This window comes from Lissotriton helveticus, chromosome 6, assembly GCF_964261635.1.
Source record: "Lissotriton helveticus chromosome 6, aLisHel1.1, whole genome shotgun sequence".
NCBI classification, from domain to species: domain Eukaryota; kingdom Metazoa; phylum Chordata; class Amphibia; order Caudata; family Salamandridae; genus Lissotriton; species Lissotriton helveticus.
The window spans coordinates 490264468-490283036 of NC_136067.1; the positions used below are offsets into that span (position 1 = coordinate 490264468).

At 48.7% G+C, this 18569-nt stretch overlaps 1 protein-coding gene across 4 annotated transcripts in view; it reads left to right on the forward strand.

Moving 5' to 3' along the window:
* The window catches only part of FBXO9 (F-box protein 9), a 407092-nt gene that overhangs the window by 171394 nt on the left and 217129 nt on the right, over positions 1-18569 (forward strand). For all 4 annotated transcript variants that reach the window (XM_078647941.1, XM_078647942.1, XM_078647943.1 and 1 more), the window contains one exon: positions 7718-7832. In XM_078647941.1, coding sequence (XP_078504067.1) covers positions 7718-7832 — 115 coding nt within the window. The remainder of the gene's footprint in view (positions 1-7717; positions 7833-18569) is intronic.

Below are 18569 nucleotides of genomic sequence, written 5' to 3' on the forward strand. Positions count from 1 at the left end.
TAATGCATCTATTAACACTATTTATTACTTTGTTACAATTTCTGGTACAAGATTAACGGGAATATTTGGTACCATATTGAAGGGCATGTCCTTTAGTATTATTGGGACTATTATTCTCTATAGAGAGCCTATCTATTTTGTTAGTATATTTAATAGGGTAATTTAATATAAATAATTATGTAAAACATGTTCATACAGTTCACTTTGTAGTATTTAGTCTGTGACAAGGTCACAGGGGGAGACTGAATTAGAATCAGTTGTTAGTCATGGACTATTGCGGCATTTGCATAATTCTGTCAGCTACTTACGTTTTATTTCCTAATATACAACATTCCTCACAAAATCGAAAATCCAAAGTTATATTCTACATAACACAAGATAGAAATGACATTCATCTGTGGAGATATATATACTGAAAAAAACATAGGTTTCAGGCCTGATATAGTTAGGAATTGGCATTTAAAAAACCTTAGAAATTCACTGAAAAAACTGTAGGTTTTAGGGGTGTTATAGTTAGCTGGACATTTCACTTGTACAAAACCATTGAAATTCCTCCGCTATAGTTAGTTGTACTAACTATATCTCACGCTCCCGCAATCTAATGCTGATGATGTCACATATTACATCATTCATGACCTGGTCAGTGACATCACTGATGACATCTCAAATGACATCACTGATGACATCATCCAGCGAATGTGATTTGCTTCGTTATTTAAATATGTATTATATATATATAGCAATTCACATTGAAGAATGAGTGGATATATAAATATATATATATCTGGATGGAGGATTTAGTAGCAGTGTGATTGACTGTTTACTTGACTAATTTAAAGTGTCTCTAAATATATTGGATAGTGACTAAACTGTGTGAACATCTGTATCACTTTGTCAGTTGTTGTAAAAACTACTTCTCCAGTTGGTTACTAGCTATTTGAAAGTCTATATTAGTTATTGATTAGTTAACTGAGTATTTGTATGGGAGAGTTAATGTGTATGTGTGGTTCGGTGGGAGGAGTGTGACTGCCCAAAGATGTGTGAATAGTTGATTTAGTAGGTATATGACGTTCAGACTACATGTTATAACAGTTGTTTGGGTGAGTGAATATCTTTATGGGTGTGGTGATGAGCAAATATCTCTCTTAATGGTACATGTCCAACAAAGTAGAAAAATAAAAGGCAATGTATGTGTCAGTTGTTGTTTTTAAATAAGTATACATAAGACTCAGTGATTGTATGCGTGACTGTGTGGATAACTGTATACTTGTAATAGTGATTTTATAACACACGAAGTATAATTTACTATCTATATGAATAGATAAAGTGGTGTTTGTATAAGTGTATAGCTAAGTAAATATAAGTATGATCCATTGTTTGCATAAGTGAATAGGATGACTTTATAAGTGAATAGGATGTGTGCTGGTGTGTAATGTCGATATAGGTGTATACGTATATTTGATAGTGTTCTATTGATCAACGTAAACATAGTCCTTACGAGGCTAATGGCTCCACCTGTTGAACCAATGCTCAAGTGTCCACTACAATTTCTCTCATGGAAGGTTGCTTTTCTTATTGCAATCACTTCCTTAAGGCGAGTTGGTGAACTTCAGGCACTAACTATACAAGAGCCTTTCTTTCAACTTCAACAAAGACAAAGTTGTTCTTCTAACCACTCCCAAAGTGGTTTCTGCTTTTCACATCAATCAATCAGTTGAGTTACCCATGTTCTTTCCTCAACCTGATTCTGTAGCAGATTGAACTCTACACACACTAGATGTTAGATGAGCTCTACTATATTATGTGCAAAGAACAAAAGATTTTCGTAAGACTAAACAGCTCCTTGTTTCTTTTTCGCCACCACATAAAGGCAATCCCATTTCTAAATCATGCATTGCAAGATGGATTGTAAAATGTATCCAAACATGTTATCTGAAAGTGAACAGAACCTTAACAATACCCCCTAAAGTGTATTCATCCTGCAAAATAGGGGCTACTATGGCTTTCTTAGGAAATATTCCCCTAGCTGACATCTTTAAGGCAGCAACATGGTCTACACTGCACACATTCACCAAACACTATTGTGTAGATGTGTTAGCGAGGCAACAACCTAATATAGGCCAGGCAGTACTTTAAAACACTTTTTCAAACAACTGCAACAGCTACAGGTTAGCTACCGCTTCGGGAGTTTACTGCTGTGTAGTCTATGCAAAGCATGTTATCTACAGCTCACAAGCCTCAAATGGATATTGTTGCTTGGGGTCCAGCTATGTCCTAGCGCGGGGACACTCCGGTTGGAGTAACCAATGCGCTTTATAAGCTTCATAATAATACTTACCCAATAAGCATCTGTTCTTGGCATGTACGGCTGTAGATTCACATGCTCCCACCCGCCTCCCCGGGTACCTATACCTGTTGCAGTTTTCTTACTTTACATACATACGCATGGAAATCTCTATTCTACCTTTACTAACTCTATTCTCACCGTCTGCGGGAAAACAATCTAACAATGGAGTCGATGCCCATGCGCACTATCTCCGCAAGGAGGAGTCACCTATCTCTTGACTGGAAAGACTTCTTCAAAGAAAAACAACTTGCAAACATCCTGACCCAACACTAGATGGCAGTATTATGCGAAGCATGTGAATCTACAGCTCTACATGCCAAGAACAGATGCTTACTGGGTAAGTAACATTATCCTTTTCAGACCTGGGAAACCTCAAGCCTGGACCTGTTTGTGACTCATCTAAATTGCAAGTGTCAATATTTTGCCAACATATATCCTCGGAGAGGGTCGGGGGGTAGAAATATTCACTAATGCATTCCTCCCTGCTTCCCCTTATTTCCAGATTGCTAAAAGAGTTAAATGTAGATCCATGTTGCATCATTCTTGTAGACCCAGCATGGCCAAGGCTTCTGGTGCACAGAGCTACTTTAACCAGAACAACATATTCTGTTAAGACCAGTGCCAAATATATTGAGCATGAATAATGAGCAAGTTGTTAATCCAACACAGAGTTCTTGGTTTATCCGTCTGGCTCCCCAGTGCAATGTGCAACTATCTAAATATTTCAAAAGATTGCAGGAACATTTTAGCTAAAGCATACTAGACTCTTCTGTATGTGGTGCTCCAGAAATAGAACACATCCATTTTCATCTCCACTGGAACACATCTAAACATACTTGTTACATTTGGCACATTCAGGTCTCTCTCATAGTTCAGTCAAGGTCGATCTATTGGCAATTCCATGTATCAGGAGATGTATAGGGAAACTGTTGCTCTGGTCCAATAGACTAATTAAAGAGTTTCTTAAAGGACTATTTAGAACCTATCCTCTGATTTAAGAAACCTGTTTCTTGGCGGTTAAATATGGGCCTCCACTAGCGCATGAGGAGCCCATTGAACCTATTCATAAATAGATCTCGAACATCTCCTTTGGAAAGGGCTTAATTACTGGCTTTAACTTCTGTTCGTCCCTCCAAGAACAATTGGTATGGCCTGTAGAAGGGTCAATCAGGATGCATATGTTCTATCGCCCTGTCAGTGTTTCAGCAGCTGCTTGTATTTTATAATGTTAATGTACTTGAATTTGGTCGATTGAAAAGGCCACTGTATGCACATCACCATGTACATGTAAATTAGTTTATGTATACACAGGAACAAAAGTAATATTCACTAGATTTCTTCTACATATACCTCACTAGGAGCTAATGTGTCCTCCATGCATTCCATTAAGAGGCTGATACATGCAGAGCAATCACAGACCTGTCCTATCCTCTTCCCCACACAAGCTTTTAATGTATCCAGAAATTCCTCATAATACCAGAAGAGACACACTTTAACTAAACTAATACTTGTATGATCTGCTTTTCAAATGCCAAAGCACAGCACAGCCGCCGCCTGTCCATTTGATTCTGAGGGCCATAACCCCCACCTTTTGCTCCTTATGAATAGGGTCTGTCAGGCTGCACAAAAGTCAGCCTGACAGACACTGTTCATTTTCAGGTCAGGCAGCCAGGACCGGGCGTAACACAGGTCCCCGCAGCCCACGCGGTGCGGGGGGGGCCCTAGCTCTAAGGGGCCCCCTCGGCACTGCACTCTGGCTGGAGAGCTCCTGATTGAGCCCGGAGCGGGCCCCCCTAAGTACCGTGCAGGGAGGCCCCCTCACTTTTCGTTACGCCAGTGAGCCAGGAGCCAGGCATGCACTAAATAAGCAGGCTCCGGGCTGCCTGAGCTGAACTTTGCTGGGCTGAGGAATTAACAGCTCTTGTGGGCGTGACCTCCTCAGCTCAGCAAAGGTCCCTGAGGCCCTCCCCTCAGTGACGATGGGTAGCGTCACTGATCGCCTCACACATGGGCGCCTCATTTTTAAGCTCTGAAGTGCTCAGGGTTGAGTGTCAATCAGTGACACTTAATCTCAGAGTGGCGTGGGGTCAGCAGTTTCACTGACCCCATCACACTCTGTGATGACGTTGGGACTGCTGCCTTCCCTCTTTGACTTAAGTCAGCCAATGAGGGAAGGCAGCAGTCCCAAGCCTCCTGAACCTGCAGGTAAGTTTGTGTGTGTTTTTTTAATTGTTTGGTGCTTGCCTATTTGTATGAATGTTTGGTAATGAGTGTTGTGAATGAATGTGTTTCTGTGCGTGTGTGTTAATGCATGGCTGTGAGTGCGTATGTGTGCGTGTGTGTCCCGTCTGCTCCCCTCCTGCCTAAGCTTACCGGCCGCCACTGGCACAGCACAAATGATCTGATTATGTAGCAGCATTTTGTGGTTAGCTGCTCAAACATCTGGAAAGTTTATGAAGAACTACTCATACAAAATTATCAGAAATCACTTGACCTTCATTATATCTAGATTATCGATGATGTAGCCATTATCTTTGGCTTTTTTTCCATGCATGTGTTGATCACCAACACCATTCCTATTTAGAATCTTGTCTTTGAAGATGTCCAAGCTCCTTTTCATTGGGTTTCGCCCGGCGTTTACGGCGCAAGCTGTATCGCGCAGGTGAAAACCTTTGTTTAGAAGTATGGAGCTTTCTCCCGCCTCTGTCTTCCATTGGCTAGCTCCATAAATGGAGCTAGCCATTGGAAGACAGATCTGCCCGTCATTGCCGGAGCAGATTCGTGGGCGTTCCCACGATTTTTACTCATCCCACCCCTTTCCCTACGTCATGCGGCGGTGGGCGGTGTTTTTTTCTTTTTCTTTTTCAAGCCATGTTTTTGTCATTTGGTTGCCTGTGGTCTCCGTGTTATGTCGTGCTTGGCTCGTGGCTGTCGTCTCCGTCTTCCGTCTTTGCCCGGTATGTATGCTCCGGTTATCGTGCGTGGCTGTCGTCTTTGTGCCTGTGCTCCGGTTTTCGTGCGTGGCTGCCGTTTTTGTGCCTGTGGTCTCCGTGTTATGTTGTGCGTGGCTGCTTTCAGGAGCTGCTCGGCTCCGCTGGCCTCCCCCCCCTTCTCTCTGCCCTCCTCCGTCACGCTCTGCCGCTCCCCCGGGCCCCCACCCCTCCCTCCCTCTCCAGCGGCCATGCTGCCTCTGCTTGTTTAATCCTACTGCAGCGGCGGGAGGAGAAGAAAGCTGTGTCGGTATGTGAGATGCTGGGCGTGGGGACCGTGTGTGCGAGTTGTGGTGCTTGTTTCATTGAGACTTTGCCAGCGTGGCTTGAACGTAGCCCAAAGCTTAGGACGAGGCGCCGCCGGGGGGTGGAGGGCAGACAGGCAGGCAGGAGGCTTGGCAATTACAAGCACACGCCGGCAGCGAGCCACACACCTCCCCGGCCCCCTCCTGTGGAGCCTGTTTACTGAGCAGAAAAGGCCAACCATGGAGCATCACCACCGGCGTGCCGAGGAGACGGCACAGTCCGGCAGCGATATAGGCTCCTAGATGTATGCACGTCAACATGCACACTGCAGAGGCTGGTGGACGACCTGGCGGGCACAAGACATGCGGCAGTGATCACTTTCAACCTTCACTAACAGATTCCCCCCAACTACTGCCTGATGCCTCAGTCCATCCATCATGAACCTTCTCCAAGCCCCCTGTTTCTGTCTGCTCCAGTGTGTGTGTGTGTGTGTGTATGTGACTGCTCCGGAGTGTGTGTGTGTGTGTGTGTGTGTGTGACTGCTCCGGAGTGTGTGTGTGTGTGTGTGTGTGTGTGTGTGTGTGTGTGTGTGTGACTGCTCCGGAGTGTGTGTGTGTGTGACTGCTCCAGTGTGTGTGTGTGTGTGACTGCTCCAGTGTGTGTGTGTGTGTGTGTGTGTGTGACTGCTCCAGTGTGTATGTGTGTGTGTGTGTGACTGCTCCAGAATGTGTGCGTGTGTGACTGCTCCAGTGTGTGTGTCCCGAGTGTGTGTGTGTGTGTGACTGCTCCAGTGTGTGTATGTGACTGATCCAGAGTGTGTGCGTGTGTGACTGCTCCAGTGTGTGTGTGCATGTGACTGCTCCAGAGTGTGTGTGTGTGTGTGTGTGACTGCTCCGGAGTGTGTGTGTGTGTGACTGCTCCAGTGTGTGTGTGTGTGTGTGTGTGTGTGTGTGACTGCTCCAGTGTGTGTGTGTGTGTGTGTGACTGCTCCAGTGTGTGTGTGTGTGTGTGTGACTGCTCCAGTGTGTGTGTGTGTGTATGTGACTGCTCCAGTGTGTGTGTGTGTGTGTGTATGTGACTGCTCCAGTGTGTGTATGTGTGTGTGTGTGTATGTGACTGCTCCAGAATGTGTGCATGTGTGACTGCTCCAGTGTGTGTGTGTGTATGTGACTGATCCCGAGTGTGTGTGTGTGTGTGACTGCTCCAGTGTGTGTATGTGACTGCTCCAGAGTGTGTGCGTGTGTAACTGCTCCAGTGTGTGCGTGCATGTGACTGCTCCAGAGTGTGTGTGTGACTGCTCCTGGGTGTGTGTGTGTGTGTGTGTGTGTGTGTGACTGCTCCAGGGTGTGTGTGTGTGTATGTGACTGCTCCAGGGTGTGTGTGTGTATGTGACTGCTCCAGGGTGTGTGTGTATGTGACTGCTCCAGAGTGTGTGTGTGTGTGTGTGTGTATGTGACTGCTCCAGAGTGTGTGTGTGTGTGTGTGTGACTGCTCCAGAGAGTGTGTGTGTGTGTGTGACTGCTCCAGAGAGTGTGTGTGTGTGTGTGTGTGTGTGTGACTGCTCCAGTGGGTGTGTGTGTGCGACTGCTCCAGTGGGTGTGTGTATGTGACTGCTCTGGTTGTGTGTGTGGGGGGGGCTCTGGGTGTGTGTGGCTCTGGGTGTGGCTGGCTCTGGGTGTGTGTGGCTGGCTCTGGGTGTGTGTGTGTGTGGCTCTGGGTGTGTGTGGTAGTAATTGCTGTCTGCTGAGCTCGTCCGTAGGGTACAATAGTTCTCACATTTGCGAGAGATTAAGCTATTGGCAATGTAAATGACAATGCCATTTATTTATCTGTTTTCAAAACCATTACATAAATACAAATTTTGTCATTTACAATGCCAATAGCTCTAACTTCTCCAAAGGCGAAACCGTTGCATTGTAAATGCTTGTTTAAAAACCTATGGGACATGCACTAACTTTGTACTGATGTGAACTGTTTGTGGCGAGGCCTACGTTTATTAGGTTAGTTAAGGAAAGTCTTCCTCTGTTTTCTATACTAGAAAACCATGCTCCTATCATCCCTTCAAAAATCAGAAATGCAGACTCTTTAATCCAGTGTTCTGTGCTAATTTATGAAAAAAATCTCTTGTTTACAGCGCTTCCTCTGGAGGTCCTCATGTACATTTTCCGATGGGTGGTTTCTAGTGATCTGGATCTGCGGTCACTAGAGCAGTTATCTCTGGTCTGCAAAGGATTTTACATTTGTGCAAGGTATTGATCTAATGTAATTGAACTTCATACATTGAGAAAAATTCTGTGTGCATGTTAAATGTTTAGAAGAGAACATAACTGGCAGTGGCAACTACTTTGTGATTTTGACATAAGTGTACAAACTGGCATTTAGCCATAGACCTAGTACAGGTAGTATACCAGGGTACTCAAAACCTGAGCCTGTTCGTAATGAAGAAAAAAACACTCAAAAAGAAAAAAACTTTAAATGTAAACATATTGCAACATTTTAAAAGCCTTAGAGGCATTCAGCCGGCAAATTGCTCTTCTATTTCAGGTCATGTACTCCCCCTAGAATTCCTTTACTTTTGCAGCACCAAATCTCGTCTATTTTCACATATTTTGGACAATCCAGCCGTGTAGTGGTTGGGTCAGAAAGGGTATTTATTTTCCTCAAAACATTTGTTTGCTTGTAAGTGGAAGTCGACATAGGTCGAGCCCCTAAGACTGTCATGCCACAATTGCCCACCCAGTTGCATGCCCATAATCTTAGATCATCGGTCAGGTACGGTGGTGCATCGTAGAGCTCCTGACTTCTTCGACAGATGTTGCTCCGAAGTCCACAAAGGAAAGAAGTCCGGGGAACTAAGATTGGCACTCAATGATGAAAGGATGTTTTTCAGGGGTGAGGGGTTTAGTGGGAGGGATTGACATTCGGGGAATGATTTTTGGTTGGTTGGATCCATGGGGTTACTCTATGACATTTAAGAGTATGAACAACATTCTTCAAGTTTTCCCCTAACTGCCACTGAAAGTTCACCCTCAGGAATGAACACCCAGCATGTTCTGTCTGCCTGAAGACCATAAGTTAGAGGATTGTGCCCCATGCTTGCATTTTAAACCAAAGACCCTGGTTCACAGGGCTAAGACCCTTTTAGCACATCGGGCAAGTACAGATATGGCTGGCTTGTTGGAGATGGAGAAACAGAAGGAGGATGCTCTGTCGATAGAGGTGATCCTTTTTTCCCACAACAATAAGGTAGAGCTGCCAGAAGCTCAGGGGGAAACCAAGACGTCGAACACGAGTTTTACGAGGTCGAAAAGACTCACCATCGCGACCTGAATTCCACAATGCCACATTTCTACAAAATGCCTGATTTGTTGAAGGAGAAAACAGTCAGACACCACACATGATGCCGAAGCTTGGGTCTTTGAGCAATACCCTGGAGTCACTAAAAGCTAAGCCCTTGGTACGGAGGAGACACGCAGTCGAAGGTGTGCAAGGAATTTCCCATCCTACCGGGAGAAAAAAACTCACTGGTAAGTGTAGAAGTAAGAAGGACACAGGCAACGACCACAGTTGTTTATAAGGTTTATCTTCAAGTCACCCACGGCGTGCCTGGACCATCTGGTCATGACTCCAGCCAAGCAGGAACTGAACCGGAACCCTCAACCACCGCCCAGGTGCCGCGAGGATCTTTTGTGAGGACACAAGATAATGAAGAGCGCACAGTGCTTCTGCGTGCCCAGCAATGCATAACTAACACCAATACTACATAACCTTCCCCCCTAAAAAGCAAACATTACAAATTCTTTACATTTGGTAGGCACTTTGACTTCACGGACGTTAACCTGCCGTCTATTGGCAGAAGCAGACACCGAGGCTGAACCTGAAGTGGATGGTAAATTCAAGGCTAAATCTAGGGTGCATGGTAATACTGATTTAATTTGCTTGCCTGTGGTATTCAATGTTGTTTCCACCCAGGCTGCCCAGTCTAATTTCAAAAGCGCTTTTGACCTGTTCAAAATGTTAGCTTGCTGAGGTGTTTAATTTTACTAATTGATGTTTATTCCGCCCCCTCCTGCCCACAAGTAGTACAGAAGCCTTACCAGCTCTTTCAGTTTGGACTGTAGCTGAGTGAATAGATTGTCCTTCAGTAACTTTAATTGGACTCCTTATAAGCACCCAGTCACCTACGACAAATGACTGTAAAAGACACATTGTTTTTTCTATAAAAATGCTCCATCTTATGTTGTGATAACATGACCTTAAAGGTAAGTTTTTCCTTAGGCATGGTGACCAAGTCTGCACGTTCTTCCAACCATTATGGAAAAAGATTAGTGTGAGCTTCCTTGCCTCTAAGCAAAGAAAATGTAGGAACACCTGTGGTGCAATGTGATGAAGTATTGTAACACATCACTTTCTGCTTAAGAAACATACCCACATCAAGATTTCCAGCTATCAGTCTGTACCCCTTCCTTTATGAATCCATTGCCTCTTTCCACTAATCCATAAGATGAAGGAGAATACAATGCTACCTGTAAATGCACAATGCACAAATGTAGACATGCGATCGGAGGTAAAGTGTGACCCATTATCATTGACGATGTATTGGTTGGACCTTCAACACAGAAAACTTGCTTCAAAAATTCAATCGCTGATTCAGAATCTGGATACTGAACAGGTTGTATGGAGCGTTGTGTGTTTTCCAGTGATTATCGGACATAAGACACTGAGGACACTTGTCAAATAAAAACCTGACCTGGGCATAAATAACAGGCCACCAGTATGGGTGTTTAACTTTCACATTGTTTTGGTAGCACCCAGATGACCTTGATGTGCTGGATTAATGATGGAATCACATAGTTTAGTAAGCAGTACATATACATCCCCCCTCATGAGTAAACCATTAGCCAATGACAGTTCATCTGCCAGTTGACCAAATATTTTCAATTTTCCAACCAGTATTCTTCTTTCTGGCCATCGCTGAGCAACCTACACTCAGGCCTTGCACCAGACTTTGTCATCCTGAAACACTGCCAACCATTCAGATTCACCCATGCCTGCACAGTAGTCCACATTGACTGCGTCCACAGATGCCACACTTACCACATCATCAACAAAGTCATCTTCCTGAATAGGCATGCGTGACAGACAATCCATGTGAACGTTTTCCCCCCAGAAACATGCATGATCTCGAACACAAATTCTTGTAGCTTGGAAACTAGTTTAGCTAACCTTGCCGACAAGTTGTTGTTAGCTCCTGCTGAAAAAATATGCACACTGGGTTTTTGGTCTGTTTGTAACACAAATTTTCGACCCCACACATACATCTAAAACTTGTAAACAGCCCACACACAACCTAACGCCTCCGCTCAATGGAACTATATTATTTTCCACACTGTTTGAGAGCTCTTGAAGCAAACGCTATTGTTTTCTCCTTACCCGCAACCTTTTAACTCAAGATGGCCCCTAAGCTCATCTGACTTGCGTCTTGAAAGGCACTCAGAGCAGGAGCTTTCTCAGTGAGTACTTTGACCTCTTTGAAGCCAGCCTCTATGTCCTGATACTATATGTACTTTGCCCCTTTCCACAATAGGGACCTGAGAGGTTCCACTGTTAGTGCATATTAAGGGACACACCTTCCATAGTACTCAGCGAGATCAAGAACGGAGCGTAAAGCATCCCATCATTGGGAGCCTTCGCTTCCTTGATGGCCCTGATGAGCAACTACTTAGGTTTAATCCCTGAGCTGGAGACGGTGTGGCCCAAGTACTCTAATTTATTGGTGGCGAATTTGTATTGGTCCATCCTGAGCATCATATTTCTCTGAGGAAAAAATATCCAAAACCTGATGCAACACACGGTTGTACTCTTCCAGCAATACTTAACCAACAGCACTATTACAGTAAGGATACTCCGAAGGACGTCTCCTCCACTTCCGAGGAAGATAGAGTGCTGGGAGAGAAGGATGGACTAGTTCACTCAAAGGAAAGCGTTCATGGAGAAACTAAGACTTCGAAGTCGGCAATGCTGGAAGAAAAAAGAGGTACAAAAGGGGGTCATGTCTGAACTGGGGTGGCAGAGTGGGCTAAAGAACGGTGATGGATCAAACCCAGATCTTTTGACTGGGTGGGAGTGTTTGATTGGTTCAGATGCTCCGTCCATCACCACCCCCTTTTGTACCGCTTTGGCCGCCATAAGTGTGCAGGGTATGCTCAGACGTGAGTCCCTTGCTCACTTTGCCATTGGATTCAAGCAAGCCGGGCTGAAGACGGCTGTAATGCCAGAAACCAGTCCTCGGAAGTTTGTTTCCGGTCCAGGGAAGACATGGCTTGGCAGTTCGGACTGGACTGTTCCCATGAGGCACAGGGTCAGACTGATTTGCATATAACCACGTCCATCACCACCCCCTTTTGTACCGGAAGAACGAAGAGGGCATTAGAGATTGAGATAGAGAACTTAATGAAGAAGTCCTTTGAGGAACCAAGATTGGTAGAGTTTAGGAAACCGACACAGGACATTGTAACGACAGAACAGGAAGAAACACTTGTAGAAAAGCAGGACACAGATGTGGGGGAAGAGGAGGAAGAGTGCTGTGGGAGGAATCCAGTAAGAATCACATCAAGGGGAGATAGAATCCTGCCCCTCAAACTGTGAAGGAGGAGGTGGAACCTTCAGTGTGGAAATGGAGGTAAAAATGAACTGCTTTCTCTCTGAAACAGAACTGTAGCCTAGAAGAATAACCAGAATCTTCCCATGCTCCCCAGTATTGGTCAGTGAGGCAGAAAGGTTTTCTGTAAACCAGCGACAGAAAAGGCAATCACACCCCACATAGAAAAGAAATACAGGGCCTCAACTTAAGTTCCCAAGTATATTTAAGGCTATGTCGAGCCAGGAAGGAAAATGGAAAGGGCTGGAGCTACACACTGGCAAATTGCTAATTCCAACACCCTGTTGAATCAACAATGTCACCAATACTGTGAGGATATGGAGGAACTCAGGTCACCCCTCTTGGAGGTGTGCGATAAGAGAGAAAAGCAAGATTGAGGGAGGAAAGAACTTCGCCAACTCATGCCTTAAGTCGGTGTTCAACGCTGCCAACATAGCAAGTAGGCAGCTGACTATGGGGACGGTCATGAAGAGATGTGTTGCTGCGCAACTCCTGTTTTACTCCTTGGGTACAATCTAGTATCGTTGATAAGTTTCTCACAGGATAACAGCTCCGTGGAGGAGATAGAGGTGAATAAAACTGCAGATGTTAGGGAACCCTTTCCCGTTTTTAGGCATTCATTTAAAAGAGGAAGCCTTCAAGAAAAGAGAGGACAGGGGAGGCAGATGTTTGGTGCACAGGTCCAGAAGCAGCCAAGGGCCAGCCAGTTTCCAGGCCTTGGGTAGTAACGACAGCATCTGAAAGAAACAAGTTAGTATTAGATTCCTTAGCTTAGAATATCCCCAGGCGTCAGACTGGATCCGGAAACTTTTGCGTAGTAGTACCCTTGCGCGTAGGTAGGCGTCGTCTGTGGCTCTGCATCCGTAAACGACGTCAGACGTCGCCGGAGTACTTTAACGCTGCCCTCGCGCGCTGACGTCGGTTCCTATTTTTTCCGCGCCAGTTTAGTCAATTTTTGGCAAAACTTTTTCGATAATTTTTGATCTTTTCTTCGAAGTCGAACGACTCCGACGGTGCCGGTAGGAATGCCCGGGTTCAAGCCCTGCGTCGACTGCAACCGACTGATGTCGGTTACCGACCCCCATTGCCGGTGTCTTCATTGCCTGGGGCCTGACCACGATGACAAGTCGTGCCCCGACTGCCGGGCCTTGACGTCGAATGCTAGGCGGGAGCGGTCCCGCAAACACCTCGAGCTCCGGCAGTCGGCCCGCGCCATTCGAGGTCCCGGTCTGAGAGGAGGTCGAGGGACCGGTCTCGGGCCGGAGTCATCACGGCTCGGAGGGTCGACACCACTCCTCGAGCTCCAAGTCCTCAGGTAAGAGACACAAGAAGTCGAAGAAGAGTGATCGCTCTTCCGACTCCCCCGACGCTCGTGTGACGCGGCCGGGGGTTCGGGCGACACCGCCCACTCGGCTCTGGCGGAGCCGCGGGCTTTGCGGCCTGCTCCATACCCGCCGGTCCCTGGGAAGAACGTGACGCCGGAGGAGATCGACTCCTTCCTCACGGCCATGAGGTCGCTCACTCCTCCGTCTGGTTCCACGTCTCCTTCGGGCCAAGCTGCCCCCGACTGGGAGCCCAAGCGGGCCGGGTGCTTCGGCCCCGGCGCCTTCGGCGACTTTGGTCCCGGCGCCGCAGGGCCCCACTAGATCCAGTTCCGGATCCGGGTCGTCGCCGGTCGACCTTACGACCTCGCCGGCGCCGACCCCTAGGTTTCGCCTCCGGCGCCGTCCATGGATGACGTCGTTCCCGGTCCCCCCCCTCGACCCGGTTCTGAAGCCGGAGCGGCGTAGCTCGACGCCGCATTCGACGTCAAGAGAAAATAATTTTTCTTCTATGATCCGGCCCCATCATTTTACCCTGAGTACCAGGAGATGGGTGGCGAGGCGGATTGGGAGGGGTCTGAGGACCCTCTGGCACGTGAGTGCCAGTCTTATCAGGACTGGGCAAGTGAGCTAGAGGATGCCAGTGGTTTGGACACTTCGCCAGACACTCGTTTTGTTTCCCCTCCTACCGTGGCTTCGGAGGAGGGGCTGCCTATAGTGTGGTGTTGACGCGGGCGGCCAAGGCCTTATCCCTTAAACTCCCGTTGCGGCCGTGAGGACTAACCTCCTCACTGAGGTCCTTAAACCGCAAGCAAGCTCTTCGGAGCCTCTGTTGCCGTTTTATGAGGCCTTGTCTGACGTTCTTCTGGGCACCTGGTCCAGGCCCGCTACAGGTCCCCTTGTAGATAGGAACGTGGCCAGATGCCACCGCCCGGCTCCGGGCGACCCTTGCTTCCTGTCCACCCACCCCACTCCCGAGAGCCTGGCCATACAGGCCTCTAACTCCCAGACCGCATTCCCGACGGCTCCCCCCGATCGGGAATCCAAGAGGTACGAACAGTATGGTAAGAAGATGTTCTCCTCACTGAGTTTGGGGTTGCGGTCAGTTAACACCGCGTGCCTCTTGGGCCGTTACACCCACTCTCTGTGGGACACGGTCGCGGACGTGCTGCCACAATGTCCGGTGGAGGCCCGGACTAAACTCGCCCAAGCCCTTGCGGAGGGTCGAGATGCGGCACGGTATTCCATCCGATGTGGGCTGGATACAACGGACTCGCTGGGCAGAGCGATGGCAATGACGGTGGAGGTCCGCCAACTTTTTGGCTGATGTCCAAACACCCTTATGGACATGCCGTTTGATGGCCGTCGCCTTTTTTGCGACAAGGAAGACAGTGCGCTTGAGCGCTTTAAGGACTCCAGGGCTACGGCCAAGTCCTTGGGCCTGGCGGCCCGCGCCAGCAAACTGCTGCCTTTCGCCACTTTCTTGGCCAAGGAAGGGGCGCACCCACACGTCCTGCCAGCCACGGGCCACAGACTAACATCCAGCGCGGTGGCGGACGTGGTAACAGCCGTGGCGGTGCCCGGGGACAACGGCGAGGCCAGTCCACATCCACCCCCGCAGCATCCGCCTCAAAGCCCTCTTAGTCCGAGCTTTCAGGCCCACGTGACGCCAGTGGGGGGCAGGGTTCGCCATCACCTCCTCCACTGGCGCGACATCACATCGGACAGGTGGGTGCTGCAAATCGTCCGAAGGGGCTACTCCCTCCCCTTCGAGGCGACCCCTCCACCCATGCCACCGCAGTACCACCGCGTGTCGGGGGATCACTTGAATCTTCTGCAAGAGGAAGTTACGGCCCTCTTGGCCAAGGGGGCCATTGAGCGTGTTCCTCAGCCAGAAGTAGGGTGTGGTTGTTAATCCCACTTCTTTCTGGTACCCAAGAAGGGCAAAGGGGGCCTACGCCCTATCTTGGACCTGCGGAACGTCAACGGCTTACTCCGGAAGGAGAGGTTCAAGATGCTGACACTGGCTCCGGTCTTAGCTGCCCTGGACCCGGGAGACTGGATGGTAGCGTTGGACTTGCAGGACACTTATTTCCACATCCCCGTCCTGCAGGCCCATCAGCGCTACCTGCGGTTCACGGTAGGCCACGAGCACTTTCATTTTACAGTGCTCCCCTTCAGCCTTACCAGCGCCCCACGGGTGTTCACGAAAGTGATGGCGGTGGTCGCAGCTCATCTGCGCAGGTTAGGGGTTTCAGTCTTCCCCTACCTCGACGACTGGTTGTTGAAGGCGGGCTCGCCCCAGACAGTCCTCAGCCACCTCCAGACTACGGCCGACCTCCTGCACCTGCTGGGGTTCTCCATCAATGTGCCGAAGTCACACCTGTGTCCCTCTCAGAAGCTCCTCTTCATCGGAGCGGGTCTAGACTCTGCGCAGTTTCGGGTTTATCCCCCCGAACAGCGGGTTCGGGATATTCAGGCTCTGATTCCGATCTTTCAGCCGTTATCCAGAGTCTCGGTCCGGTTGACGCTGCGGCTTCTGGGGCTGATGGCCCCCTGCATCCTTCTGGTGCATCACGCCAGCATCAGGGCAACTTGTCCGACCATGTCTTGTTCACGGAGGGCACTGCAAGACAGTTGCAGTGGTGGCTCATGGACAGCGATTGGGTCAGCGGCAGATCCCTCTCCCTACCCCAACTGGAGCACGTAGTTGTGACGGACGCGTCCCTCCAGGGCTGGGGGGGCCACATGGGAGATGCGGAGATCAGAGGCCTCTGGTCTCCGGCGGAGTCCCAGCTCCCCATCAACCTTCTGGAGCTGCGGGCGATTCGGCTTGTACTGAAGGCATTCCTCCCCTCTGTCCGGGGGAGTGTAGTGCAGGTGTTCACGGACAACACCACCGCCATGTGGTACTGCAACAAACCGGGCGGGGTGGGATCGAGACCCTATGCCAAGAGGCTCTGCGCCTCTGGCAGTGGCTGCAACATCAGGGCGTGACCCTGGTGGTTCAACACCTGGCAGGTTCCCTGAACGCCAGGGCGGACAAACTCAGCCGTCTGTGCATGATGGATCACGAATGGCGTCTGAACTCGGACGTGGCGCAATACCTCTTTCAGCAGTGGGGAAGCCTTTGTTAGATCTATTCGCCACAGAAGAGAACGCGCAATGTCATCAGTTCTGCGTGTTGGAATTTCCAAGGCGGCACTTGCTCGGAGACGCTTTTCGTCACGAGTGGAGTTGCGGTCTGTTGTACGCCTTTCCGCCTATACCACTTATGCCCAGAGTGCTGAAGAAGATCAAGCACGACCGGGCCCAAGTCATCCTTGTGGCTCCGGACTGGGCACGGAGGTTCTGATATCCCAAGCTACTCAGCATGTCTTTCGATCCCCCGATTCGTATGCCCCTGCAGGAGGACCTTCTGTCGCAGGGGACGGTCCTCCACCTGAACCTGTCCAGTCTCCACTTACATGCGTGGAGATTGAGCGGCGGCAGTTGAGGCCATTTGACTTGCCTCCTGAAGTCTGTAATGTGATTCTGGCACCCAGGCGTCCCTCCACAAAATCTGTATACGCCTACAGGTGGAACAAATTTGTGGCATGGTGCACAGCAAAGGCTGTGGATCCCCTTTCTGCCCCTCTTTTAGAGGTTCTCCTCTTTCTTCTATCTCTTGCCCAGCAGGGCTCTGCTCTGGGCACTCTAAAGGGCTACCTCTCTGCCATTTCCGCCTTCTTAAGGCTCCTTGATCAGCCCTCTTTGTTCAAGTCCCCTGTTGTTAATAGGTTTTTGAAGGGCATCACTCATATGTTCCCTCCTGTTCCTTTTGTGATGCCTCAGTGGGACTTGAACCTTGTTCTGACCTATCTGATGTGCGCTCCCTTCGAGCCACTTCATAACTGTCCTCTTCGTCTCCTTATTTTTAAGACTGCATTCCTGGTTGCCATCACCTCTGCCAGGAGAGTGAGTGAGCTCCAGGCCCTTTCTTCTAAACCTCATTTTCCTTTCGGTCCATCCGGATAAAGTTGTGTTGCGGACGCGACCCTCTTTCCTGCCCAAGGTAGTCACAGCCTTCCACATCCGGCAGTCCATCACCTTGCCCACCTTCTTTCCGCCTCCGCATCCCTCGAAAGAGGAAGAGAGCCTCCACCGTCTGGGCCCAAAACATGCGCTCTCATTCGATCTGGATCGCACACGCCAGTTCCGGGTGGATGACCAACTCTTTGTTGGTTACGTGGGCGCTAAGAAGGGCCGGGCGGTGCACAAACGGACCATTTCTCGATAGGTAATTGTTGTATATTACCTTTCTTTTATTTCTATGCTGTACAACTATCCTTACCTGTGTTCTCAATTCCAGAATGTAGTTGGCTCTGTTTCCTCCTAGCGTTCTAGGTAGCGACAGTTTGTGCCTGGCCAGCTTGTGTCGTGGTTGCTTCCTGCTGTTCTTCTACAATAAACCAACCTTATCTCTACGTGGTTTCCAGAATCATTTACCACAATTTTTGGCGACGTCTTGAACGCTGGCCAGCAAGCTTCAACAGATTCCGAGTTGGTACTTAAAATATTGAAGACATCGTTCCTGTTAACGCAGCGGAACACAGCGGAACATCCACGACGAGAAACGAACCTGCTGCGTGTGGACTCCGTCTAATTCCAGGAGGTGCCCCTCAAATCCGGCTAAAGATGCTCCTGTGGTGTACTTGTAAGTACTTTTAAAAAACTCGAGCGCAAAGCTAACCCCAGTAACGGCAGTGGACCTGACGTCACCGTCTCCCTGCTATTGGAGCTTGTTGCCTAGGAGACAACACATCGGCAAGCTCCGTCAAAGCTAGAACTTGCGTTCCAGACTCGATAGGCGGATTCCAAGCCTCGTTTTCACTAGCGGCGGCCATCTTAACTCCATCAAAACGAAAACTTACATTTCAAGACTAGATAAGCGGATTCCAAGCCTCGTTTTCGCTAGCGGCGGCCATCTTAGCTCCTTTTGTTTGCCTGCCAAGCCTCAATTT